This window comes from Gadus macrocephalus, chromosome 7 (genome assembly GCF_031168955.1).
Source record: "Gadus macrocephalus chromosome 7, ASM3116895v1".
Lineage (NCBI taxonomy): Eukaryota > Metazoa > Chordata > Actinopteri > Gadiformes > Gadidae > Gadus > Gadus macrocephalus.
This window is the reverse complement of record NC_082388.1, coordinates 16,711,958-16,739,585: the sequence shown is the minus strand read 5'-3', so window position 1 is coordinate 16,739,585 and position 27,628 is coordinate 16,711,958. Positions and strand designations below refer to the sequence as shown.

Below are 27,628 nucleotides of genomic sequence, written 5' to 3'. Positions count from 1 at the left end.
AGTGGGGCTTAAGTGGGGCTTGTAACATTGTTAACAATCCAGTAGATGGTTTGAATCCTTATACAGTCTATGGTTCAAATCCTTATGAAGTCTCTGATTTAAACCCTTATACAGTCTATGGGTTAAATCATTATACAGACTATGGTTTTAATCCTTAGACAGTATATGGTTTACATCCTTATAAGGTCTATGGTTTAAATCCTTATACAGTCTATGATTGAAACCCTTATAAAGTCTATGGTTTAAATCCTTATACAGTCTATGATTTAAACCCTTATACATTTTATGGTTTACATCCTTATAAAGTCCATGGTTTAAGTCCTTACACAGTCCATGATTTAAACCCTTATACATTTTATGGTTTACATCCTTATACAGTCTATGGTTTAAACCCTTACGCCTCGTTTCCACATACGTACATTCTCGTATGCGATCCAACCGTCTCCGACCGAAAGTCCATTCATTCCTATGTGATTCTCCGTAATGTCCGTTTTTCCTCCGAGACTCCTCCCCTCCGTAAAATTTCTGTCCGGTATGTCTGTAATATACGTTCAAAAAATTTAACTTTCGCCGTCGTTTTACGGAGATACCGTATGAAAGTTTTTATGTTTTTCACAAAACATGTAAGTACCTGGCAGGCCAAACTCCTCGCCGATCTCTTTCCAAGCCTGGTTGGTTTTGTTTTTATCTCTGTATATGTCGATCCTCATGTTCCAAAGTACCGGTCTCCTATAAACGGCCATTATCATACGCTCCCCCATCTTTTGTCCGTAAATAAATTCATGTCCGTACGTAAAACACTAGCGACTCCTTCAGTAAATTTACGGAAGCACGGATACGAAAAACATACGTATGTGGAAACGAGGCGTTATACAGTCTATGGTTCAAATCCTTATGAAGTCTATGATTCAAACCCTTATACAGTCTTAGGTTTAAACACTTACACATGTGTCTATGTTTTAAATCCTCATACAGTCTTTGCATTAAACACCTGTCAGGCCAGGCCCCAGCTGAGCCAGAGCAGCACCAGAGTGGAGGTGTACAGGACCAGGATGAACAGGTACACCCGGAACAGGACGCGGTCCACCTTGGAGCAGAGCACCAGCCACTTGCCCTGGGCCACGTCCTCGCTCTCCCCCTCGGCGAGGGCGAGGCGCAGGCAGAGCAGGTCCTGGAGGATCCAGTCCAGCCTGGAGCTCAGACCGTCCCACAGATCCTCCAGGGACAGCACGGGCCTCTCTCGGGGCGGGAGGCGGTCGAAACCAAAGCCTAGCGTAATAGAGATGGGGAACACAAAAAATATTTTTAAACTGTTATACGTTTTTTGTTTGTTTCTTCTTGTTTTGAGTGTCTGGATCTTCGACACTATAAAACGTTGGCTCTGTAGTTGCAAAGCCAATGTGTTGAGATTGCAATAACGTTGCATCGCATTATAACTACAATTACGATGTTGTATATTAACACCCCTCTCACGCTGAATGTAGAGCTGCACACACACTTACGTGGAGAAGTCAATCTGAGAAAATTGTTATGTATGAAAACGAATAAAAAATAAATGTAAAGGAGTTCATTTTTTGTGTTCCTGTTCCCGCTCACTCACTTCCTGACGCCTGCAGGGCGAGGTCGTCCAGCGTCCTGGTGGAGGCGGTGGTGAAGATGCTCTCGGCAAAGCTCTGGCCCAGGGAGCCGTAGCGGTCCAGCAGCTGGGCCGACACCGACATCTGCCGCACCTCCGTCTCCCCGTGGTGCAGCAGCTTGATGGCCAGGATGGACTTGGCAAGGCTCAGCATCAGCAAGGCCATGCAGGCCGCAAAGAACACCCCTGGGAATCAGGGGGTGAGGAGGAAGAGAACCGGGCATTGGGTTCGCATTGGGTTCTTTGGATATATACAGTGCATAGATTCTATATATTGTAGAATCGATTCTAATAAAATAATGTTCATGAAAAAAAAAAAATATATATATATATATACTTGTTACTTGCAACAAATAAGAAAGAGCAATGTTTAAAATAAATGCTGAACTAATCACATGAGCCGATTCGTCCATTCATCCATCCTGGTAAGTGATGGGGCCCTCGCTGACAAACAAGCAATGCAACAAAAAAAACACTGGAACTCTGGTTGATTTACGAGACGTACCGAGCCAAAAGCAGCCCTGACAGCATGCCAAGTGCTTACCTATGAGCGGAGTAGTGACTGCGGTGGCAGGTAGCTCATCCATCAGGTTGACTCTGAAGACGGTGTATCCCAGGAGAGTGCTGGTCTTGAAGGTGACGCGTGTGCCGCTGTTGATGGGCAGGTAGAAGCTCATGACATCCACCAACATGAGGAAGAGACTGGGGATGAGTAGACCCACCACGTACAGCAGCGGCCGTCGCCTGATCAGCACCTGAAAGTGACCCTGGAAATGAGCATTGACCACTGCACAATTCTTCTAGTGCAGTATTATCTTCGACTGTCCTGCTGAGAATGAATATTGATAGTAGGGTTAGGGCTTAACCCTTTTACTTAATAATCTGCTATTTTTACACCCTAACCTTACAATTTTACCATAACTAAACCGTAATACAGAATCCTGTATTGAGTTCTGTATTAGAACCCTAACCCTGACCTGCTACCCAAAAAACCCAACCCTAAACACTGAAACCAAACCTCAGCCCTAAAAACAAACCCTATTAACCAAAATCCTAACCCCTAAACCAAACCCTTGACCTCAAACCAAACCCTAGAATTAAAATCAAACACTTAAACCATACGCTAAAGTCAAACACCGAACCCTAATACGAAAACTTAAACCCAAAACCCATACACCAAAAAGGTAGAGGTCGAAATGAAATGACTGCAAAGTAATAGTCTACCTGTTCTTTCAGTCACCCCTTTTTGATTTTTGCAAATAGATAGCAGCCCAGTGGAGCAAATAATGATTGAAACCAGCTGCTAAGTGCATGGTTTGGGCAAAAAACATGACAGGACTGACACAACCATTTCCCTATGCACCTCTGTGTCCTGCCGTATTTCATCATTTTAAGAGATGTGTGCTATGGCTCTTTGAACATCGACAATAATATCCCTCATTCTGGGCACTGGTGTCACCGTGCCTGATAGCACCCATGACTGACCTTGTTCTGCAGTCCTCCAAATATCTCCACGCAATCAGCATAGTTTTACCAGTGGGCCAGCTCCCGGCGAAGAGTAAAGGGAGAGGACTGTAACTGAAAGCCTTTAGCCCTTTGAGCAGAGTAAAGAGCTGCCAAGCCATCGCACTCAGCTCCGCAGCCTCCCTCACTACATCTCCACCTGCAATGGGCCGTGAGCCCATTTCCCCTCGCCACTAACAAGTAGTCCATTGATCAGCCAGCCACTGAGACAGTCTCATTATAGCCCCTCTCTCTTTCTCTTAACCCCCCACCCACCTCAGTCTCATTCTTGCTCTCTCTCTCTCTGTCTCTCTCTCAAACACACACACACACACACACACACACACACGCACGCACGCACGCACGCACGCACGCACGCACACACACACACACACACACACACACACGCACGCACACACACACGCACGCACACACACACACACACACACACACACACACACACACACACACACACACACACACACACACACACACACACACACACACACACGGACACACACACACACACACACACACACACACATACACACACACACACACACACACAAACACTGTCCTTTTTACAAGCCAGACCACCCCAGTCCCATCTTTTAGCATTAGCTCACTACCAGAATCCATGAGGGTTCGCAGCAAATTGCTTAAACGCCTACACAGTGTGAGAAAGAGTCAAAGAGAGCGAGGGCGAGAGGGAGGGAGGGAGAGAGATAGGCCTGCAGATGGCCAGGGGTTTAACATTGCCATCGATAAGCAATTACATTCATCACAAGGCAGTTACAGACTTATTGGGAGTGCAAATAGATTACAGTGGAGGATTTAATTTGAAGGATCAAAAAAACAGAAGTGGATGTATGAGGCATGCTTTAATGTGAAGCTTAAATGTTCACTTGTTAATGTAATTTGCATCAGCAGCTAAAACAAACAATGATGAATCTTAAGAAAGACCAAACCTCATTCTCATTAATAACACAAAATCATCCAGGGGGTGTGTGATGTAAAATTATTAAATGCATATTTTCAAAGTCAACTAAGGCCCCATATACAGTAGATTGAGTCGACATCAGGAAAACACTTAACTCAGTGACATTCTCCCCCCTGTGCTCTGCATGAGCGGACAAAGCGTGTACACTACTAAGAGGGAACATGAAATGTTTGCAGACCTTACGTACATTGAACTGAATGTGAGCGTATTCCTCCCCAGCCTGTTGGAGCTGCCAGTAGTGAGAGGGGATGGACAGCAGCTCCCACTCCCCGTCGTTCATGAACTCTGTCTGCTCGCTGGCGATGGCCTCGGCACTCCTCCACAGGGCCAGGTCTAGTTCCTGCACTGGAGGCGGGACACGGGAGGCACGGGCCAATCAGGTGAAAGGGGAGGAGTTACAGTGGCGTAAAGGAAAGGAAATCAGTGAGAAGCGGCTGCTCAATTGCATGATAGAAGTGTGTGGGGGTGAGGGATGGTGGAAGGTCGTGGCAGAAGCACAGGATTAGAGAGGATGGAGGAAAAGTGGGTTGGAGGAGGGATGGACACATTGTGTTCAGCCGTGTAGGGAGTGAGATCTACACCATTTATGATTGTGTGTTCCGCGATTGGGCTTACGTGCCCTCTTGTTCGGTCACTTTAAAGAGTAACCCAACACCTCAGTAAAACTAAGACTGGTGAAAAAATAGATCAGAATTGAGCCCCCCCCCTCTGGTCTCACATGAAGACTTTCACTTAAAAGTGTGTGAGTTGTCCGTTGTGTGGAATTTATTCTTAAATCCCTCTGCAATTCTCTCCCTCTAAAAATACAAGCCTTGAAAAGAGGACCTGAGTGGAGCCAGCTGCGGAAGGTGAGGGTGCAGTTCTGCTTGTCGAACGGGAAGGCGTATAGCTCCAGTTTGCAGGCCAGCACAGCCTGGATGGGCCGGTAATTCTTCACCAGCCCAGAGGAGTTGACGTAGACGTAGGGGATAGGAGGGGACTTTCCCTCATCCACGCTGCCAAAACATACACCAGGAGAACGTTATTGAATGGCTTACTATTAATCCAACGCAATTCATGCAAAGCGATGGATAATGCGTATAGACACATGTCATTCAGGAGCTAGGTAAAGGTTTGGCATCATTGTTGAGGATGCTTAGAGAGTGCGGACAATGCAACCCAGAACATTCAGCTGGCCTTGAATTTGTAAACCTTTGCAGCTACACAGTCATTAAATTGGGACATTGCTATTGAAGAGTAACGCTAAACACTAAAACCTGAATTCAGGACATAGGAAAAGAAGGTTACTGCATTTGTATGCAGGTCACGCCATATACAAGCTACTTGGAAACACCAATTGTGTGCTGCCCCTCTTAATGTCTATCCTGCAATTGAAATACAGATTCAGCTGTATGATAAAATAGGCATTTTTTACATCTATTTGCATGCATGGGTCCCCACTTTACAATTATTATTCGATTTTTCTTCCCCTTACAATTCACTGACGATAACATCAGGGACCCAGATGGCATCTGACAACAGCGAGATCTCAGTGATTCCATCAAACTCCTCAGGATCCCACACCAAGAACTCATCTGTCCAGATCTGATAGCAGCACAGAAAGACACACAATGATATCTAAGGATATCTCAGCAGGAGAGCTGACAGCAATCTGTAAGGAAAGAATACAGTCTTTATATTCCCTAGACTCAAATGGAAAGTGACTGAGACGGATAGATATACACATTAACATGCACATGCTTGCATCGGTGCATATAAGCAAACATCCATTTTCAAAGAGGTATTCTTATTGAAAAGGTCAGCGCAACCAATGCTGTGCTCCCAGCGAAAGGCTTGTACGCACAACAATGCACACATGAAGGCACCTATCCTGAATGCAATCATTTTCCATTAGGCCCCACCATACTGCAGTTCCAACAGTCTTATATTTGATAGAGAAATAACTTAGAATAAGAATTTAGAATACACTTACTTGTCTGTACCAAATACATGTGGTAAGGCTCTGGGTTTTTCCATCCTAGGTAAAATGAAGTAAAGAAGGAAGGACTGGATGAATGGATCAAGTGACAAATGATTGAAAGGAAGAATTAAATAAGTGTATAACAGTACTACAATCCTACAAGGCCATATAAGGTTCTGGCACACGTCTCTCTTTATGTATTGAAGCGATGAAACAGTTTTTAATCTGAATTGTAATCTCTAAACATGAATCTGTCAATGCTGAAGCTGTTTAAGTGTGTACCACGTTGAGGATGGACTGCAGGATGAGGTCTATGTAGACCACGGTTGGGCTGGTCCAGTTCTGCACGGGCCGGACCCCCGAGTCGTAGCCCCGCAGCAGGGTCCGGGTCAGCTGGTTCAGGGGGGACCTCTTGTGCTTCTCGGGTACACAGGCCACTTCAGCAGGAGGGTAACAAGACCTGGGTTATCTGAGGATTTATTCATTCGCTAACATTGTCAACACTTTTTTTTCCGGTAAAGTGAGATATGGAGGAAAACGTCATTTATCATTTGTTGTCAACCATGACAACATCTGAACATTTGAAATGAGGAATTGCAAAAATGTGCCACTCAATTGAACACAATTTAAGTAAGGATAAAACAGCAATGTCAAGACCAAATACGCGTGATATTATATGACGACCATACTCTCATTCTCTGAACAACCAAACAAACAATTATACTGATAATAGGTGAAGAAGATGCGAAGATAAATAATATTAAAATGAATTCTATCATTGAATGAATACATTGTTGTGGCAGAAACACAACAGTACACAACTATAGGGATTAAGGCAATTACCATAAGCAGCATTAAGAACAAAGAAAAATAATGACCAAAAAAATATGAAACACGTCTGTCACATATGTCACAATTATTTTTATATTTGAACAGGAGTCTTCTCCTGAAACATCCCTATCATGTTCAAAACAACATATAGAGCGTCTTACCTGAAGACAACAGCAGCAGCCAGATGTATGTCATGGTCACTATCAAGTGCCTTCACAGCGTATGCCCAGGTCTTCACAGGTCCAGTTGAAATAAATAAACGATTGAAAAACAAAAACACTAAGCATACTCAAAACACAAAAGACATTGTGTTTTGAGGAGCAGTTTGCGTAGAGGTACAGCGAGATGGAATTGCGTATGAAAGTTGGTACTGCTGGTATTGATTTTGCAATGCTATGGAGTAACTTGATGCGTACGTCTATGAGTGGGGAAGGAGACAATTCTTTCCCCCAGAGAGGCTGTGCCATGCTGTTCTGTTGGTTCATCATAGCAAAGGATGATGAAACTGGATTGAACATTTTCTTTTTCATTAAATACCCAAATATGAAAATGATTTACACCAACGTGCAATAAAGACAACGAATCTTTACACTATTTTTAATATTTTTTTTCATACTTGGATAATCCTTCAATGCATCTTATTTATGGATGGAATGTCAATTATACATTATGTAGTAGTAGTAGTTGTAGTAGAGGTAGATGCAATGGAACATTTTTGTCACAAAAGATTGCAGGTATTTTCTTATGCAGGTGCACACTGCACACATGTAAAATGCATTCACCTTTTGGAAAAAAAAATGCAGCATTGAAACATTAAAAATGTAATTATGTTAAGATGGTCTGGGGTGAATAATGATCGTTCTTGTTTGAGCAATTAAATCATACATCATAATGACCATATATCTTAATAATAGGCTATTGGTATTATTATTATTATCAGAATTGTTTGTCATCATTATTTTATTTATTTATATTTATTTGTTGTGTGTAGGACTGGATGCTCAATATTGTTAGTAATATATAAAATAAAGCAAGTATAAGGTGTGAGTGTACATTAAAAGTAACCTAACTTCAAATTGTAGTCGTCTTAAAAGTGTAGTTCAACACCGTGAAACACTTAACGCAAGTCCTCAAACCCTGTCACAATCGTTCACCGCTGCAACTGTCACGGGACCGCGCACGTCCATTGCGCGCACGTAGATTTTTTTTGGACGACTACGCGCCGCTGCTCTGCTCGTTTGGGGGTCTACTCTGTTTGACAGATGGGGTTGGTTTGACTCCGAAAACAGCTAAAGACATTAGTGGGAAAACATCAAGAAACCCGGCTTCCACAGCCATGAGAGTTGAACAGAGTGGAAATGGAGATAAGTCAACGAACGCGGTGAGCGCAATGGAAATGAAATACTAAAACGACTAACCGCCCAACATATTTAATACCATTCCATCACAAGAAGTGCAGTCAGGCTACATTAAACACCAACAAATAGCCTTAAAATACATTAAAGCACTGGCAACTGACTAAAATGTTTGTTTTACAGCGTGACATTTACATTTTGTCTTTTTATATCTTATTTATTGCTCTAATACATATTCATTTTTCCTGACGCAATGACTCAAGTGACTTGGGAGGCCTAAAAAGTATATTAAATATATATTTTAAGCCAAGGTCAGCTGCTTCACCTTGTTAGATTGCCCCACTTTTGATAAAGAGGTATGGCATTTAGGTGTTACTGTGTAATTATAGGTTTATTGCTACTACTGTGTGTGAGTGCGTGCGTGCGTGCATGTGTGTGCGCTTGTGTACGCGCGCGTATTTTGGTGCGCGCGCACGTACGTGTATCGACGCCCGCGCGCGACAGCGACTGAAACACCCACTGCCTTTGTCACTCAAGCGGTGGCGGCGCGGCGGTAAGTGGAGTGATAAACAGCGGCCCTTGCTATTCATGTCAGGGGCCTAAAATAGAGAGCCACCGAGCCGCGTCTCAGATAGCGCCCCAGCTCTCCATATATGTATGGTCGCCCCGTGCTCTCTGCTCTCCAACAACCTGGGATTGTGTGTGTGTGTGTGTGTGTGTGTGTGTGTGTGTGTGTGTGTGTGTGTGTGTGTGTGTGTGTGTGTGTGTGTGTGTGTGTGTGTGTGTGTGTGTGTGTGTGTGTGTGTGTGTGTGTGTGTGTGTGTGTGTGTGTGTGTGTTTCTTGAGGGGCTCCTATGATATAAATATATTCGTGAAAGTACGGATTCATGTCATATTGGGTGCAGTTGACAGTAGAAACACGGCTATATATTGTTCTCTACTCAACTATTCTGCTGTAGGCCCTCATAACTACCCAACTAGGCTATTCCATCCGGGTTATTAAAGTACAAGTGTATTTCTAGTTGTGTATATGTTTCAATGAATAATTACATATAATCTGTCTTTGTGTGTGTTTGCATGTCTTCAAAGTGTGCATGTGTGTCTCTCAGTCTGTCCACCTGCTGTATAGCCTTAATATAGCTCCTCTTACCAAGTGTAGTGAGTGATAAGAATGTGTGTGTTATGGCTTCATGACGTACCATGACTCTGCCTGTGTCATTGGCAAAGGAACCCATGCACCCTCAGTTTATAATTCTACAGTCTTATTCGTTTTCCGGAAATACCTTTTTTATTTGACTTTTAAAGTATTTCTGATTGAATCCACATTTATTTTCTACATTTCTCTTATTTTTTTATTTGAGGACTCATAGTTCATTGTGATAAACTTATCGTTGAACTTTCTGACATTGGATTGTATTTGGTTAAGAGGTTGGCTTGCTGGGGAAATGTCAATGAAAACCACTGCATTGTTCTGTGTCAGAGAAGTATAGTAGACCACTTAGTATTTAATAGTAGCATAGTCCCGGCTTACCTGGACCTTACACATGCATTTCATATTCCTCTTTCTTGCTCCAAATACGTAATGTTACTTGTGCAACCTCCTCATTATCAATGGCAAGATTAATTACTATATGTTCAATATTTACGGCACATAAAACAACATTTAAGAAGCTATCTTTCCTAACATGGCTAAGAATTTCCAAACGGTAGCAGATAGATCTGATTCAATAAAGCCATTAAGACCAGCAACATATTCAAACAAGACACATCTAGGCTATATAGCAATACAACTAACAAACAAACAAACCAAAGCCAAAGTGCTTTGTCTTCCGGTTTGGGTTAAGGTATTAAACTGGACACTGACGTTATCGTTTCCACTTTTTCATTCTCTACAAACCTTTTTATAATACTTTGTTTGTATTATTGTTTTGCAAGTTAATATACTAAACATGGATAAAAGAAAAAGGCAATTTTCCTGAATTACTATGAAATACGTTTGATGTAAATATTCTTTGGCGCTTGGGTCTCAATAACAAAGTTTTGTTGCATCTACAACCTTCTGTCTTCTCTGTACAGTTTCAGCTTCTCCTCAACCAGCTGAAGGAGATCACTGGCATCCATGATGCCCAGATCCTCCAGAGAGCCCTCAACGTAAGACAACACACTCCTCGAGTCAGAGAGAGTAGAGTAAAAAGAGTAGGAGGATAAACATCCTAACACAAGGCTGCAATATCGAAATATATGTTTTTCTCACAGTAGTAGAATAAAGCCTTATCCTTTGCTTTTTGGATCTCTTGACTTGAAGGCCAGTCAGGGAGACGTTGGCCATGCGGTTGGACTGCTGACAACCAAGCCTGCTGAGGTCCACGATGCTGGGGAGGACCCAGACTCCGAGACCCAGGCCTGGGAGGCCCAGAAAGGTAAACAGCTGTGTGTTTCTGTTTACCATTAAATTTGATTATGACCACGATTTTGCCTTTGACTATTGGGTGAATTTCATCACAAGGTTAGGGTTAGGTTATTATTTTTACATAACTTTCAGCAGAGTGCTATCAGAGTGCCGCGATGTTAATGAATGGGGGGGGGGGGGAATGAGTAAGTCAACATTAGTGGAATAAATCTACCACAGAACAACGGACATTAATTAAAAATAATCGACTTTGACAATCTCTATTAATTGTCATATAAAGTACTATCGCAATCCACACAACATGTGCTATTGCATTATTTGAATCATCCTAGGAACCTGGACATGTTCATTAAAGTAAATTTAGAACTAATGTGCAACTTCTAGTATTTCTGGGAGAATCTCTCTCACCACACTGTGTCCCTGCTGCTGTGTGCTGTTGACAGGGGGTCCTAAAGATGAGCTGGAGGTTGCCATTGAGCTCAGTCTGCAGGAATCCCACACTATCCAGGAGGAAGAGCGGGAACTCACCAGGTACAAAGCGATTATCCTCATGTATTTCTGCCCTCTCCTCTCATGGTTAGCATCCATGAATGGCAACCAATGGGTTTTATTCACCTATGGTGGCAACTGACACTCCGTATGTCAATCAGACACCCATTCGAATTACCCAATTCCATGCGACCATAATAAAGCAAAGGTTACGCAATTGATCCCCCTGATTGGTTCAAACCAATTTTTAATTTAAGATTTGTGCTGTAGAACATAACCTGGCACCAATTTAAGCCAATCACCCCTGAGCTGAAGTCTCACCAGGTCTAACGGGGGTCGAGGGAAGCTGAGGGCCCCGACTGTTGGTTTGTGTTTGATCAGATGTGTGTGTGTGTGTCAGGGCTCTGGAGGCCAGTGCCGAGGAGAGCGGAGCCCGAGTCAAGAGGAAGAGGTGCGAGGCCCCCAGCGAAGCCTGCAGCCCCACAGACTGGATCCGCCAGGAAGACTGGCCCGTGGGCATCCGCAACGTGGGGAACACCTGCTGGTTCAGCGCTGTCATCCAGGTAGGGACTGTTGGTGTGTTAGTGGTGAGACTCGGTGGTGCCGCACCATAGTGGATCACCGATGTACAGTACATCTGAGCTTAATCACACAGGTCCCCTGTTGACGAAAGCTTCCCATCCTGTCTCGAAACCTACATTTCTGACGTTAATTCATATTCCAACTCCAATAATATGGCAACGTTGTCACTGAATGAAGATTATGAAAATAAAATGCACATTTCTCGCTAGAAATGTGATCCAAACCAAATTAAGGTACCCCGCCTATGGGATCGTACAGGCTGAAGATCACGTTGGTTTAGATGCGCCCGGTCCACGCAGAACCTGGAACACAGAGATCAGTAGTGTACACTAAGAATCATATGCAGCCAATGGATCTCCATCTACCTTATGTCTGGTTAGAGCTACTGATGAAGCATGTGGATGATTTTCCCAGTGAAAATATGAGGGGCTTCACGTCCACCCTAAACTCTATTAAAAGTCCATCGCAGACTCACAATTTAGTCAGACCTATCAAGTGGCTTTGCAGCAACCTGAGCCTTCATCAGAGAGTGCAAGCTGTAGCGATAATTAAATAGCTTGGTGTTGCTATGATGCAGAGACCAATAGGTATTTTCAGTTCTTTTCACTGCCTCTGTTGATTAGCAAATGGGAGAGGGTATGTTTGTATGCCTGTCTGTGTTTCAGTCTGGAATCTTTGCTCGCATAACAGAATAGTATAGTAGTAGGCTATACAACCATTATACAAGAACGGGAAAGGGCAAATTTAATAGTATCTTCTGCAATGCAAAAAGCTCTTAGGCGTCATCTCCTTTGGCATTCATTTGTTTATTTGTGTATTTATGTTATTATTAATGTTCCTGTTTTTTCGTTACTGTATGCATTCGATGTTAATGCCATTTGTATGAATTTGTGTCCATTTCAATCCCAAACTCAAATTTGGTGTAAATCAATTAGCCTATCAGAGTGAGGCAAAGTGACCGCCAGCTCCGCCGGGTGGGCTCAGATATCCCGTGTTATCGTTTGTGGTGCCAATAACAGTAAGAGGGAAAGAGTGGTAATTGTATTAGATGGGATAGGAGATGGGAAGTCTGCACATCAAGGTATTCAGAGAGGCTTATGAGCTTAACATACTACATGACACATAAGACTAATTGGTGCATTAGACACTGTATCACTGTCAAAGCCCTGCCCGTGTTTCCACGCAGCATCACGTCACTGTGTCTGGTAGAGCTGCCTTTTGGGAATAAAACGATATCATTTTAGAGTGCCTCGGACAAGTTTCCTTTTCTATATACTTTTCATCCTATAGAAAAACATATCTCCTGAGCACTTGACTACTTCTGCTTATTTTAATCACTGATATCAAGACTTGCACAATGTACGTTTTCATTCAAACTTCCATTAGATTTTCACTGAATGGAAGTTATCATTCGAGTTTTTACCTCTCTCTTGCAGTCCTTGTTCCATCTGCCTGAATTCCGGAGACTGGTGCTCAACTATTGTATCTCCGAGCGTGTACTGGAGAAGTGCAAGAGCAACGCGGTAAGAGTACTGCATGCAGTGGTGTTAAGGTAGAAGCCGGCCGGTAGAAGATTCGTTGACATTGATCGTTTCTGTGTATAGTATAATACAGTTTGTATTATAACAATAATGTTTCTCTCATTTGCACTCGCTCTCTCGCTCTTTCACTCTCTCCCTCTCCCTCTTAGCTGTGTTGAATTCACTGGCCTTGAAAGAATGTTTTAGTGTGAATCTGGACATTCCTTTATTACTATTATTAAGGACCACTTAACCCTATTCCTCAACCAGATTTGAATGACCGCCACCACTGACATGTTTCGGAAGTAAGCGCTTTTACAACAGAACTGAATGGAGAGAGCCTCTGCTCGTGGAGTGGCTGTTATCCCTGTGGTGGTGTGCCTTCTATCTAGCTAATCCGGTTCCATGCCAACAAGTTGGTGAATTGGAAGTGTCCATTAGGTACTAGGTAGGGTCCTCACAAACAAGGACCTACACACACACAAACTCACTGGATGTGTGTGTGTGTGTGTGTGTGTGTGTGTGTGTGTGTGTGTGTGTGTGTGTGTGTGTGTGTGTGTGTGTGTGTGTGTGTGTGTGTGTGTGTGTTGTTGTGTGTGTGTGCGTTGTGTTACACAGGACAAGAGGAACCTGGCCTTCATGCAGGAGCTGCGCTGTCTCTTTGCTCTCATGGTGGGCTCCACCTGTAAGTTTGTAGACCCGTCCGCCTCCGTGGAGCTCCTCCGGGACGCCTTCAGGTCCAGTGAGGCCCAGCAGGTAGGACCGCTGGCTGTGGACCGCTGACAAGCAACCTTGGAATACACACAAACTATAATCAATAATGGCCAATGTGGTTGGAATTAAAAAGAGATTTTTTTTTTACTGAGATAATGTCTTTTGAAAAGGGAATAGTTCACCAAATGCTACTATAAAATACCTAAATAATTTTAAGACATAATGTGTAACATTTCAGCTTGTACTTTAAAATAACTTGTTTATATGTATATATATATATATATATATATATATATATATATATATATATATATATACACATATATATATACAATAAACTCACATCCATAACTGATGGAATAAAATGTGACATTAATGGAATAAAAGTGTATTGATTAATGTATTATTAATGTATTTCCTTTTTTACACATAATGTGAGGTAAACAGCAGTTTTTCCCATGCTCATTGTGCCCCCTGACCTGCTTCCTCCAGGACGTCAGTGAGTTCACCCACAAACTTTTGGACTGGTTGGAGGACGCCTTCCAGCTGTCGGCCACTGGGAAGTACGTGTGGAACTAACAGTTATGCACTCATTATTATTCGTTGGTTTGTCTGCATTTCTTGATAGGGATAGGGTATTGGAAAGTGGTATTGGTATCTGATTAGAGAACTGTTTTTCTCAGGTCAGAAGAAGACAAGAAAAAAAATCCCATGGTCCAACTTTTCTATGGAAACTTTGTGACAGAGAGAAAACATGAAGGTATATATTGTGGGGTTTTCCGTCCTAAATTTGACAATCAGTTTGACCACCTAATAAGCCTCTATTAATGTAGACTATTTTTCAATGTAGGAAAAATATTGTCAAACATCGAGCAGTTTGGGCAATACCCCCTGCAAGTGAATGGTTTTAACAACCTGGACGAGTGTCTGGAAGGTGCCATGGTAGAGAGAGAGATTGAATCGCTGCATCCGGATCAAACCATCACTTCTAACCGAGAGGTAAACCAAAAAAATATAGAAATTGTCACCATGGATTCATTTATTAATTTTGTGTTTCTCAATAGATTCTTACTGTTGCATTTCTATTTCTATTTCTATAATATGTGCTATCTTTTTCAGAGATGGTTTTCAAAGCTGCCACCCGTGTTGACCTTTGAACTGTCTAGATTTGAGTTTAATGCCCAGCTTGGACGCCCCGAGAAGATACACAAGAAACTGGAATTCCCACAAGTCATGTACATGGATAGGTAAGGTCCAGGTGACACTGTCAGCGATATCTTCTCACATTATTGCTTCAATGCATACAAAAATGGCTTACGACCAGGACAAAGTTACAATAATCTTCTCCATTTGCAGAAAGGCCCGGAAACAGATGTCCATTTAACTGCTATGCTTCCAAAATAAATCTCATGCCGGTTGTTCAGAAAAAGTCAAATACCGGTTTGTTCACAGGTATCTTCACAAAAACATTGCGATGACCCACGGCAGGAGGGGCGAGGTGAAGAGACTGAAAGAACAGCTCGCCACCCTTCAGCAGAAACTTGAGTGGTACGTGTTGACGCCAGAGAGTGTGAGGACAACACTACAGCGCTGGCCTTAAGTGGAGCTCCACCGCCTCACATAGTATTCATAGACTCATGCTACATTAATGTTTGAAATCGGAGGTCCACCTCAGTTATTTTGTTGGACTTCTTCTCAAAGGTTAAACAAGCTTAAAAGATACACATGAAGGGAAAACGGTTAGATGATCAAAAGTTTGAGTTTATATATCATTTTTTATCAGACAGTGAACAACTCTGACTCACCCCTCAAACAGATTTTAATGAATTCTAATACAAAGAAAGAATTGAAACCTGCCAGAAACAGGTCATTTTTCTCAGTACATCTAAATCCAATGGTTTGTCAAAGTAGAACAGCAAAAAATGCAGCGTTTTCCAATCTCTTCATGGCCAATACTCGTAAATCAAGTCGAGGCTGCGTTTTCCCGTCTTGTCGCAGTTTTTGTAGTCCACATTCTGACTCTACAAATCTTAATGTGTCTCCCTCCAATTGGCAGCTACAAGAACTACGGCTCGGGCCCGTTGAAGTATCCCCTGGCAGACATGTTGCAGTTTGTGCTGGAGTTCGCCACCACCAAACCGCCCAGTGCATCCCAAGCAGAGGACCCCAGGAACGGCGGCTCCCCGGCAACGCCTCCCCCTAGCGACCAACCTGCGGAGTCCGCGTCAGAGGACGGGAGGTACGGACGACAAAGGGTGGTGTTACATCACATCGTGTGTGTGTTCTCCTTATGTCATTTCTGTCGGATTGTGAAGTCCTCATTCCAAGGTCCAGCCTTTCGGCCTCTCCGCCATACAATTCCATGACGGCAGTCCCATTCTCTGCAGTTCTGTGGCTGCTGTTATAGCTGAGTTGTTTGAACGTAGAGCTGAAGAGGAACCGACCAAGGATTCTAGTTAAGGCATGCAGTACACGGCTTGAAGTGAATATATGTCCCTGAATAGAAACACAACTGTAGCTCCTTCAATTGAAAATTCGGAGGTCTCCACAACTCACTCTCTTTCTATCCCCTCCACCTTTAACCCTCCTTCAGTCCGACCAATCAGAGTGAGGCGGAGGCGTCGGAGGGTGTGTCAGCCTCCAACTGCCAGCGGACCCCCATCTACAAGCCCTTCACCCAGTGCAGACCCCCCATGGAGTGCCCGCCCCACCCCGCGCCCCACGACGTGAGCGAGGAAGAGCTCCACCACGTCAGGGCCTGCCTGCAGCGCTGGAGGTCCGAGGTGGAGAGCAGCATCACCGGTAGGACCACCCAACCACCACTAGCCTCACCCTAACCCCCCACCCACCCACCCACCAGCCCAGACCCGACATTTTATAAATACACACCTTATGGCATCACATGTATATATTTTTTCGTTAAAACCAATGGACAACAAGAAAATGACATTCACATGTCCCTGCGTCTCCTCATCATTAGACAAAGGCGTTATTTGCCCGCTCAATGATCAACTAAATTGGTAGTATCGGTTGGGTATTGATCATTTGTATTGATTAAAACCAAGCTAAAGTTGAAACGCGATTTATTATGTTTCTATCTATCTATCTCTGTATAATAATGTATCCCTATGTGTGTTTTTGTGTGTCTGTCTGTGTGTGATTTTGTTTGTGTGTACATGTATGTGTGTATTTGCTGCATTTAAATGTGTCTTTGCCTGCGTGCTTGTGTGTCTCTGCCTATGTGTGAGTATGCATGTTTGTTGGTGTGTGTTTGTCTTTATCTGTGTGTGTGTATGAATGTTTGTGTGCGTATATGTGTGTGTGTGTGTGTGTCGCTGTCTTCCCTTGTGTGTGTGTATGCATGTGTGTCTTCCCTTGTGTGTGTGTATGCGTGTGTGTGTGTGTGTGTGTGTGTGTGTGTGTGCGTGTGTGTGTGTCGCTGTCTTCCCTTGTGTGTGTATATCAGAGTTAAAGGTCAACATTGAGCGGGTGAGCCAGGTGCTGGAGGGCATGTACAGGGACAACAGTCTGTGTCAGGTGAGCTCAAGAGCTGCCCTCTGCTAACCTACTGCAGCAGATAGCAAATCAATGGCCACTCACACCCTACTGCCTGGGGAATACTCATGCAACTACTGGATGTTAGCTTTGTCATGGACATGTAACTGAAAATGAACACAAACCATCACCGATTTGTATTGCATATCTAACTTGTGGGATATAAGTAGGATATTTTCTAAGGTTAACCACAGTTAAAGTGTGTTTACCTGTATTCATCAGTTGCTAGAGCTGTGAACGACATCCAAACTGAATGTTGAGAGTGCTGAGCCCTTTGAGCGATGAGGTGAAAAACCCTTTTACTAACATGAACAATGGGGCGCGGCCTTATGATTTTGTTAGAATATTTCACAGCCAACGAACCACGAGCAAGTGTGCCACCAAGAGAATGAATGTAATCCGTCAGAGGCTCAGCAGCACTCTCCACATCGCAATTCCACTTGCCATTCACTCAAGCGCTTGGTTTCCAAAAGTTTTATTGCGTTTTCCTTTCAGTCTGTTCATGGACGTTGCGTTACAAAAACAAGTCCAACTGTATTCCAAAATAGTGATAATTTGAAATCGACATTTTTACGTTCTTTCACAATATATTAATTAAGTGGCGATGCATAAGTGCTTTTAAAGAGAACCATACCCCACCACTTTGGTGTGCAGGAGATGACCTCTCTAGGTTGAACCCATCCTAGTCCTATTATTATTGTTCGATATGCTACCCTGGTACTTATTCATTAAGCGTTGATGCGCCACAGCTGTGCTCCGCTTATTGACACTAAAGGGAATGGGCGTTTGTAGGAGAACCTGTAACCTGTGAGCCTTATCTAAAAGGTGCCTTCAGGCGGGTTTTGTTCTCCTCTAAACCCATGCCCCCCCCCCCCCCCTGCTCAGGTCCCGTACAGACTCCACGCCGTGCTGGTCCACGAGGGGCAGGCCTCGGCGGGCCACTACTGGGCCTACATCTACGACCACGCCAACAAGCGCTGGATGAAGTACAACGACATCGCTGTCACCGAGTCGTCCTGGGAGGAGCTGATGAGGGACTCGTACGGCGGCATGACCAACGCCAGCGCCTACTGCCTCATGTACGTGGACGAGCGGATCCCTCAGCTCGTCGCAGGTACGGCGCCGCTGTTTGAAAAGAAAACACAACTAAATCGGTTTCCATTGCATCTGCACTCAAGGACACCTCGGCACACAGCTAGGAGGAGCCGGGGTTCAAACTAGCAACCTTCTGGCTACCAGTCAACCTCGCTCTGTGTCCCACGCTAGTGCAGATGCAATAGAAACCGATTTAGTTGTGTTTTCTTTTCAAACTGTGTTCCTGTTTGTTAAAACTTGAGGTTGTGAACGATGCTCAAAGTGGATGATTCAGAAAATAATCATCTTGCGTACATTATAGACCATTAGGACGCGTAATCGTGACGTGATCCTGACTTCAGAAGGCTAGCTGAAGTCCCTGTTTCAATCGGAACAGACAGTGTTTAGCCTTAACGTGAACCCTGAATTTATCTTCAATTCTCGTTGAAGCCAGAAATGACTGATAGTCACAATATGGGGAGTCTGCCTACAGGCATCCCTGAGCTGAGACGCCCTGGCCCCGTGTCTACCGGCATTAACGATATGGATCGAAGCATCTATTCACTGTACGCCGATATGGATAAAAGGATCTAACATGACTCATATAGCTGAGATAGTAACTCCAGTCTATACGTGTTGGACTACCCTCATTAACATTCCTCATACGTGTATTTTCATTCATAAAATCCCTTTATCATCCCCCCCTTCTCAGAGGACACCGACGACGAGACCGGGCAGGTCCTGCGCGGCATGGACTCCCTGCCCCCCGTTCTGCGGCGCTACGTCCACGCCGACAACTGCTGGTTCCAGCAGGAGATCAGCGAGTGGGAGGAGCAGTTCTGCCAGAGTCAACAGGTCCAGCAGGGCCAGGCCTCGCAGGCCGGAGAGCCCGCCTACGCCGCTGCCAGCGGGCCCCAGGAAGAGGAGACGTCCCCGGGCTCCGGCCCAGAGGCTGCCCAGCAGACGCCCGTGAAGCGGGAGCCCGGGACGGAGGAGCCGACGGGTTCAGAACCACGGCTGGAGACGCGGAGCGAGGAGGAGGAGAAGGAGGAGGTAGCGGGGGAGGAGGAGGTGGAGGAGGAGGAGCCGGCAAGACGGGAGGCAGAAGAAGGTTGGTGGTGATGGGAGAAAGGAGGATGAAGGGGTTTGGGGGTACTTAGTCATTACGTCTCATTAAGTAGCCCCTTGATCACCACAACAAGGAATTTAACTTATTTAGTGCCAGAAGCACCTCCAGAGCAGAGACACAGTAGAGTGTATGGCAAAGGATTTAAAAAACATCCCTCAAAACGTACAAATGCAAACAACCCCATTGAGAGCGACTGTATAATCGGCATCTTTCTCCTCCACACCTGCTGTCCGTCACTCGACAACGGCGTCTTCTAGAACGATCTTCCAGCCCGGCTACTGTGTCCTCCCAGCCAGAGGGGGAGGGCTCTGGCCATAAGCCAGCGACTGCGAGCAGACCCCCGGCAGTCAGTCCCAGCCAAGACCCAGAGGCAGCCAGTGAACCCGAAGATAAGGTTGCTCCAGTGAGGGATCAGGTGCGTGGCTGACCCGTTGCCTGGCCCAACGGCATTCCTCCACACCAATCAGGGGATATTATTGGACAGAGATACTGGGCCGTATAAACATGGCAATCTGGGTCAGAGCTTCTGTTTCAGTGTTTTGATTACCAAGGGGCTTTCCGGGGTCCACACAGGGATGTTGAAGGTGGTGCGCAGGCTGGCAGAGGGCGTATTAATGACTGTTCACAAATTGATCAACGTGTTATTGGAACTCTATATCCACCATGACAGTTGTGACTATAAATAAATGTGGCAATGATTTAGGGGATGATCCAGGTCAGTGTTCATGCATTTTATTGCAATCGTTTAATTTAGGTCTAGTTTGATTGTCTATTTTCTATCAGTAGTTTCTTCACTTATTAAAAGTAGCCTATATTTAGCCGATAATTAAGACAACAATGGTTGCCATTTTGATGTCTTCACCGTTTGGGGAGGCAGGGATTTTGTTTGACTACGGTCTCAAAATAGAACATTCCTCTTCCCTTTCTAAGATGTATTTATAGTTGGGGTGCATTTGTGTGACTCAGAAGTGCCAGGCAACTGACCACTGACTCAATTAGGACTAAAGATAGTTAAGCTATAGTCTTTACTTGTATTGTCCGGTTATGTTTGTTGAAATAAGATAGCATAATCAAATGCTCAACATATAGGTGCTGGTTGGATAAAATATGACGCATTCATTTCATGGCTATTAAGGAGCAATGACAAGTCTAAATGTAGAAGTACCCTGGACAGGCTAGACCCCAAAGCTACATCTCCAGCTTAATAAATAGTCTACTCTCCATATGACCTCTAGTGGCTAATATAGGAATTGCATGTAAACTATTAATTTAGTCATTTTATATGAATAAGAAAAAGCGTTTACGAAATACAATAATAAAAAGTAAAATAAAGGAATTAAGCTAATTCAATTTTCTAAATCATTGGAATAAGCAAATGATATGGTTAAGGAATAAATGCGACAAATAGATGTCAGCTCACCTTTTCTCCTGTTTGTGTGTGCGTGGGGCCCCTCAGGCCCCTCAGTCCCCCAGTACCACTCCAGACCCAGGCAGCCAGAGAGCCCCAGCAACCGCTAAAGCATCATCCCCATCAGCGGAGGAGGAAGAGGAAGGGGACGAGAACGACGCCGAGGTGGCCATCTTGAGCGCAGCCGCCGAGGGAAGCCCCGAGGCCGGGAGAGCCGAGGACGGAGGACCCGGGGGCCGCCTAGAACCCGGGCCGCGCGCGCCCAGGAGCCACCGCGACGTGGAGGAGGACCCCCCAGAGGGGGAGGGGGAGGGGGAGGGGGAGGAGGGCGTGGAGCCGCGGCGGCGCCAGAGGAGGAGCCAGCAGGCGTCTGAGAGCGAGGTGTCGGAGGTGGACATCCCCAACGTGGGCCGCATCACGGTGCGGGCCGACGCCGACGGCTACAACGAAGAGGTGAGGGGGAGAACCTTTAAGGACACCAGCCGGGGACCGACAGTCCTTTGGCTGCTGATCGTTGGCTGGTGAGCTGTAGATCTCATTAACAATTGCATTTAGGGCATTTAGCAGGCGCTTTTATCCAAAGTGACTTACCGTACATTTGTCATAGGAAAGTGAAAAGATATATCGCTGTTGGTACAGTCAGCAAGGATGTTCATAGAACCAAGTTCACAGCACTAATAATCACTCGGTAAACCCGTTCCCCGTGTACAAAGAAAGCTAGGATAAGATGCGACATATCTAAGTACTATAACAAAAATACAGCATACAATAAGTGTGTACATTACAGTCTCCCATTACATTGAAACAAAGGTTTTCGATAAGTGACAATAGTATGGTAACCAAATAAAGTTTCCCAGCCTTTCAGGTTAACCACAACCTGTGCGGAAGGGAAGCGAACAGAGAGCCTAATCATGTATCCATTCAGCGGGTACCTTTGAACTAATCCAGTGTGATCCTGTGTGCCGCTGTCCTAGAGCATGCTGACTCCAGCCATGCAGGGTGTCATCATGGCCATCGCCAAGGCCAGGCAGGTGTTCGACGCGGACGGCCCCGAGGCTGGTCTCATTAAGGTAACACCCTCCCCCCCCTCCCCTTCGCTACAGTGGGGCTAAAATACAGTAACTGTCATCATAGTAGATAACATATAACCCTATCATATCAGCTGTCTGATAGATGGCAAATGTTAAAAATGCCCTATGGCAGCTTTTAAATTAAATGGAGCTGACTTATGACACATGGGACCATTGAAACTGATGCAACCAAATAATTCACACAATTCTTAGTATGATGTTGTATTTGTTATTATGTAATGGTTTCCAATGTACTGTCCATACATTGCCTATTTGTCATTATACTAACAGTATATTCTAGATGTATATTTGCCTTGGACCAGATCAGTGTTGTTGGAAGACAACCCCGCTTTTAAACCCTTACAACAACACAATCCCCCCTTTACCGGCCTGCAGGCATTCCACGAGGAGTATGCGCGGCTCTTCGAGCTGTCCCAGGAAGACAGCACGCTGCAGAGCGACGTGCGCCTGCACCACGCCCTGGTCTACTACTTCCAGAACCAGGCCCCCGGACGCATCATCGAGAGGGCCCTGCTGGAGACGTTCACAGACCGCAACCTCAGCTTCGACGACAGGTGCTGGAGCCTGGGACTACCCGTCCGTGTGACTTTGGATTTCTGTCTGTCTCTCTGTACCCCCCCCGAGGTCCACCTGACATAAGTCTGGGCGGCATGTGGCTCAGAAGGCAGAGCGGGGTTGACTGGTAGCCAGAAGGTTGCTAGTTCAAAACCCTGGCTCCTCCTAGCTGTGTGCCGAGGTGTCCTTGAGCGAGACACCTCACCCTGACTGCTCCCCAGAAGCTGGCTTGTTGCCTTGGTTGACACCGCCGTTGGTGTGTGAGTGGGGGGATGTTAGGCAATATTGCAAAAGCGCTTTGAGTGGCCCCTTGTTAGAAATGCGCTATATAAATCCTTTTAATGTTTACCATTTGCGTGGATCGTATGAGTAGAATAGGTTTTGGGAGCGGTTGGACTGAACGCCAAAGGGCCCTTTGCTGCTTCTCATGTCGGAGAGATCTGAGGAATACACCATGTTTGAGGTTTAAAATATAGCAGTATTTCTGATTATTCTCATCATTCACGTAGTTCCACAGTTTCGTCTCGGACGGATCAGTAGGAGTATTTTCTGGTAAAGATGATACGTGGTGTGATGTGTAATTGGGGGTTTGGGAGCTGACATTGTCCATGCCGCCTGCAGGGCGGTGAGCATCATGAGGGAGGCGCGGTCCAAGCTGCGTCTGATCAAGCCGGAGGACATGGACATGGACGAGTACTTGGTATGGACCAATTACTACCTCCAAACACATAATGCTCCTGGTGCATTTTAAAGAGCTTTTCACCGTTTTAAAGGCCTGCTGAGGACTTTATTAATATTTTGCAATGAGGGGGTTTTCATTTAATCACACTGAAGATTCAGTAAGCATTATGAGAGTTATTACAGCTGCATCTTTCTGTGTTAACATTATTGAGTTCATGGCTGAAACGACAATGATTTTAAATATTCCAAATGCTAGACAACACGTAGCAGCCATTCCCTGGGCAGTTACAAATGAATTAAATAATATCCACCTCTTGAAGACCATATAAGGACACGGCTGCAGAAGGACTCATACATCACCAGATGGGCAAAACATTATTTTACCAAATTACTCATTTTATTTTCTGCACATAAATTCACCAGAGGAGAGGCAAAGTAATCGTGTGTGATGTATCACAAAAAGGCATTGGTAGAGGGTTTTGAATGTCGATGTAAGTGTGGGGAAATCTACCTACCTGCCGCTTTGCCATCAACTCTTAATGCCGCCATAAAATAACCGATTGTAATCTGACTCCAAATAATGTTCCGCTATAATTCTTGTTGATTATTCTGTGACCTGGCTGTTGTGATTGTGCAGGACTGGAAGGATGACTACAGACAGTTTCGGACCGTGTTTATCTACCTTCTCACGGGGCTTGAACAGTACCAGCATGGAAAGTAGGTGTTGTCATGACTACCCCCACGTCTCCCTCACCTCTTCATCATTTCTTTATGTGCGCTTGAGTTCCACAGTCGTAATATGCAAACAAACACCAATGTGTACTGTGAAATCTAGTTTCTACCTTCCACTGTAGTATTGGACTGTTTAAATTGTGTCTGCTTTTTTAATCATTAGAAAAACAATTCCTCCTGTATGGCAAGTGGCCATGGTTTGTCTGTCGCCAGGGTCATTAAATGATTAATAATTCCTGCCAAAACCTGTTGCCCCCAAGTTAATTAAAAAGAAAAGTATAATTCCCAGCCTCCCTTGTGTGTGAGTGTGTGTCTGTGTGTTTTTGTGTGTGCGTGCATGTGTGAGTGTGTAAACGTGGTTGCATTGTCACCTCTGTGTCCTGTGGGAAGGGTCCGCGAGGCTCTGATCTACCTGGCGCACGCCTACCAGAGCAACGCCTCGCTGCTGAAGAAGGGCGAGAGGCGAGGCGTAAAGCAGTCCGTCATTGCACTTTACCGGAGGAAGTGTCTCGCGGTGAGCACCGTTCAGTGGAGAATAAGTGGGCCAATTTAAATTGTAACAACAGCGCCATCTATGGTGACAATCGGGTCATTGCAATTCCATGTGATTCAGGCTGTCAAGTCAGTTCACGTAACCGATGGTAATGCCATGGAATGGAACTAATTAGAATTATTCAGAAACATTTAATATTTAGCAAATAAGTTTTCATAATTGTTTTCCAGATACGTTCATTTTCAGTATCTTTTGCATATTGTCAGCCTCACAGCATTATTGCTTAAGTCATATTTAAAGGTTCATCTTGTATTTAGTGTCAAGTCAAATAGATGACGCCTAAGTCAAATAGATGACGCAGATAGTGGTTATGGAATGTTCAAAACACTGTGATTGGCATAGGATAAAGCCAATGAGGCACAGTGAATCAGCAGAGTTAGGCTAGATATTACAATTTGGCCAAAATATGCCTGAGGCAATTATGCTGCGAGGCTAACGATAGGCTCCATCCATCTTATGTATAAGCAATTGACACCGACCCTGGTGGGGTGGACATGACGTTTTTTGCATCTTGTGTGTCTGACATCATCTCCTTCCTCTCACCTGAGCAGGCGCTCAACGAGAGCGCGTCGCAGCTGTTCAGGAGCGGCGAGGAGACGGAGGTGGAAGAGGGCGTGGCCATCATGAACGAGGCCATCATTCCCTGCCTGCACCTGATGTCGCGTGACGCCACGCTGGCCCCGGAGGACGCCGACGTCATGGAGACCATCCGCGACCACTGGTGCACGTGCCTCAGCCCCGACATGGATGGTGAGGGGGGGGGGGGGGGGGGGGGTAGAAGTGATTACACCTACCTCCACTATCAGTACCTAGTTGTGGAGTGAAGAACACTGTAAATTTCAAACTAGCCATTTTCAGAAAGGACACACTACCGTGTACTTGCTTGATTGTTTAAATTATAAGCATTTAGTAATGTGTTTTGGAAGATAAGGTTAAATAGATCCTTAATACGCTCATTTAACCATAAATAGAAATGCTGTACTTCGTTTTGCAGTACAGGCCATGATGCAATATTCTTATTTCTAAATTATATTGGTTCTCAAGCAATTTTTACCAATGTATCCCCTATATTTATTTCAGCAAATTACCCTGTTCACCAGCATCTAACATTTTTAGGAGGGAAAAATATATTATTGAACATAAATAATGTATGAGCATGTGATTTATTAACATGAACATGACATGGGGGCTGTGAATACTCTTTCCCTTTTTGTAATTCATGGGAAAGATTACAAGAATTTGTTACTATTCAAATTTACTACATTTCATGAAGGTTTTTAGAGATGTTCCTAGTACCCCTTGCAATCGTTCCAAGTACCCCTAGGGGTTCTTGGGAAACACGGCTTTAATCCAACAAAACCCCATGTCCCCCACCGGCCATGGAAACAAATATGAGGGAAGCTGCAAAACGTCTCATCCGTTGTCTGTAACGTGGCTGGCGCCAAATGACTGATCTTCCAGCCAGAGAATCCATTAGAAGTGTCTAACGAATCCTCATGCTCTGCTCTCCCTCTCCGCTCCGCAGACTCCCTGCAGGTCAAGCTCGGCGAGATCCTGCCCAGAGTCCTGGACAGCTCAGCGGAGATGGTGGTGCTGAAAGACCCCCCCAAGGTGCACGGCAGCTTCCCCAATGACCTGTGTACCCGGCTGGCTGCGGCCATGGAGTCCATCCGCAACACGTCCATCGTGGTCGTTAAGTGAAGGAAGAAGGGAAGGTCGACGATCCAGAGGGTCCCTTAGCGGAGCGCCCTGCCCAAAACAACCTGGAGGCGCCCTGTTCAGGGTTGGCAAACACTAGACGTGTGTAGCATAGCAACAGGTCATATCTGTGATATGTGTTTTTATATGTTGTTTTATATAACTTTTTAACAGGATTTATTTCACCTGGAAACATCGAGCCGTAGCCCAGTTAAAAAGAGAGAGAGAGAGAGAGAGAGTTGCAGAGAGTAACACTGGAAACAACACTACAATGCATAGTGCAAAGATCGTATTCGACACAGGAATGGCTTTTTCTGATTGATTCAAAATAGAGCCTGGGGACACTTCCTGGTGCCAAGGCAGTGTTTTCCCCCAGCACTGTATGGTTAAGGCGGCTGCATTAACAACAATAGGGCCCCGCCTTGACTACCAATGTATAAAGAAATAATAATCTCGTAGGGAAAGAAAACATATTTCCATCAGGTACAAAAAAAAAAGATAAATAATGCATCGGTAATACTGTTCACAACAATAGTCGTGCCATGAAGCTTTTTTTTAATGGAATTGAATCGGCGGCATCAGGTGGGTGTATACATTATTGTGAACTGAAACCCTCACTGAAGACTGCAGGGCTACGAGACAACCCCCCCCACCGCGCCCGCCCCTTGACTAAGACATTTTCTGGGGGAAACACTGCAAGCCATCACCTTCCACCAAATTAAGCCAATCACAAGAAGCTTTCGTTATAACATGAGTTGCACCATAAATGGTTCAGGTATTTAGGGGGTAAACGCACTTGGGGAGGATGAACAAGAGTTCGAATGGAATAAAATTGTCTATTTACCGCACAATTTATATGAATTCTCAAAATCAAGACTTGCAGTGAACAGAATATGGTATATAGATTATGGATTGTAGGTGATGAACAAATGTACTTTGTTTATACACAAACCCTCCATTTCACACTGCTTTTTCACTTCACAGCCTGTGATGATGCTTAATAAACAGTTGGAATTCCTTGTGACCCATTCCTTTATTTCCTATTGAAATTGGTGGTAAACTAGGGGTATTCTACAAACATTGTCAATATTATTCCATAGACAAAGTCCAAACTGTAGTAGCAGATGATGTGACTTGAACATGTACAAAATT

General features: G+C 44.7%; 2 protein-coding genes across 2 annotated transcripts; one reads left to right on the top strand and one right to left on the bottom strand.

Moving 5' to 3' along the window:
- Positions 1-874: 874 nt before the first annotated feature.
- On the bottom strand, positions 875-7,329 carry htr3b (5-hydroxytryptamine (serotonin) receptor 3B). The gene is made up of 9 exons (XM_060057030.1): positions 7,092-7,329; positions 6,382-6,536; positions 6,112-6,156; positions 5,614-5,723; positions 4,965-5,134; positions 4,327-4,484; positions 2,181-2,391; positions 1,601-1,822; positions 875-1,269 (listed from the first exon to the last, which is right to left on the bottom strand). The coding sequence occupies exons 1-9, from the start codon at positions 7,123-7,125 to the stop codon at positions 995-997; spliced, it is 1,380 nt and encodes a 459-aa protein (XP_059913013.1). The 5' UTR covers positions 7,126-7,329; the 3' UTR covers positions 875-994.
- A 778-nt stretch (positions 7,330-8,107) lies between these two features.
- Positions 8,108-27,493, top strand: usp28 (ubiquitin specific peptidase 28). Its single transcript, XM_060057008.1, has 26 exons — positions 8,108-8,311; positions 10,362-10,436; positions 10,591-10,705; positions 11,139-11,226; positions 11,585-11,747; positions 13,203-13,289; positions 13,905-14,042; positions 14,493-14,563; positions 14,684-14,760; positions 14,851-14,999; positions 15,120-15,247; positions 15,453-15,548; positions 16,057-16,239; positions 16,594-16,802; positions 17,467-17,537; positions 18,441-18,669; positions 19,342-19,740; positions 20,016-20,173; positions 21,215-21,619; positions 22,141-22,236; positions 22,633-22,811; positions 23,434-23,512; positions 24,131-24,210; positions 24,616-24,739; positions 25,330-25,528; positions 26,304-27,493. The coding sequence occupies exons 1-26, from the start codon at positions 8,267-8,269 to the stop codon at positions 26,477-26,479; spliced, it is 3,819 nt and encodes a 1,272-aa protein (XP_059912991.1). The 5' UTR covers positions 8,108-8,266; the 3' UTR covers positions 26,480-27,493.
- The last annotated feature ends 135 nt before the right edge of the window (positions 27,494-27,628 follow it).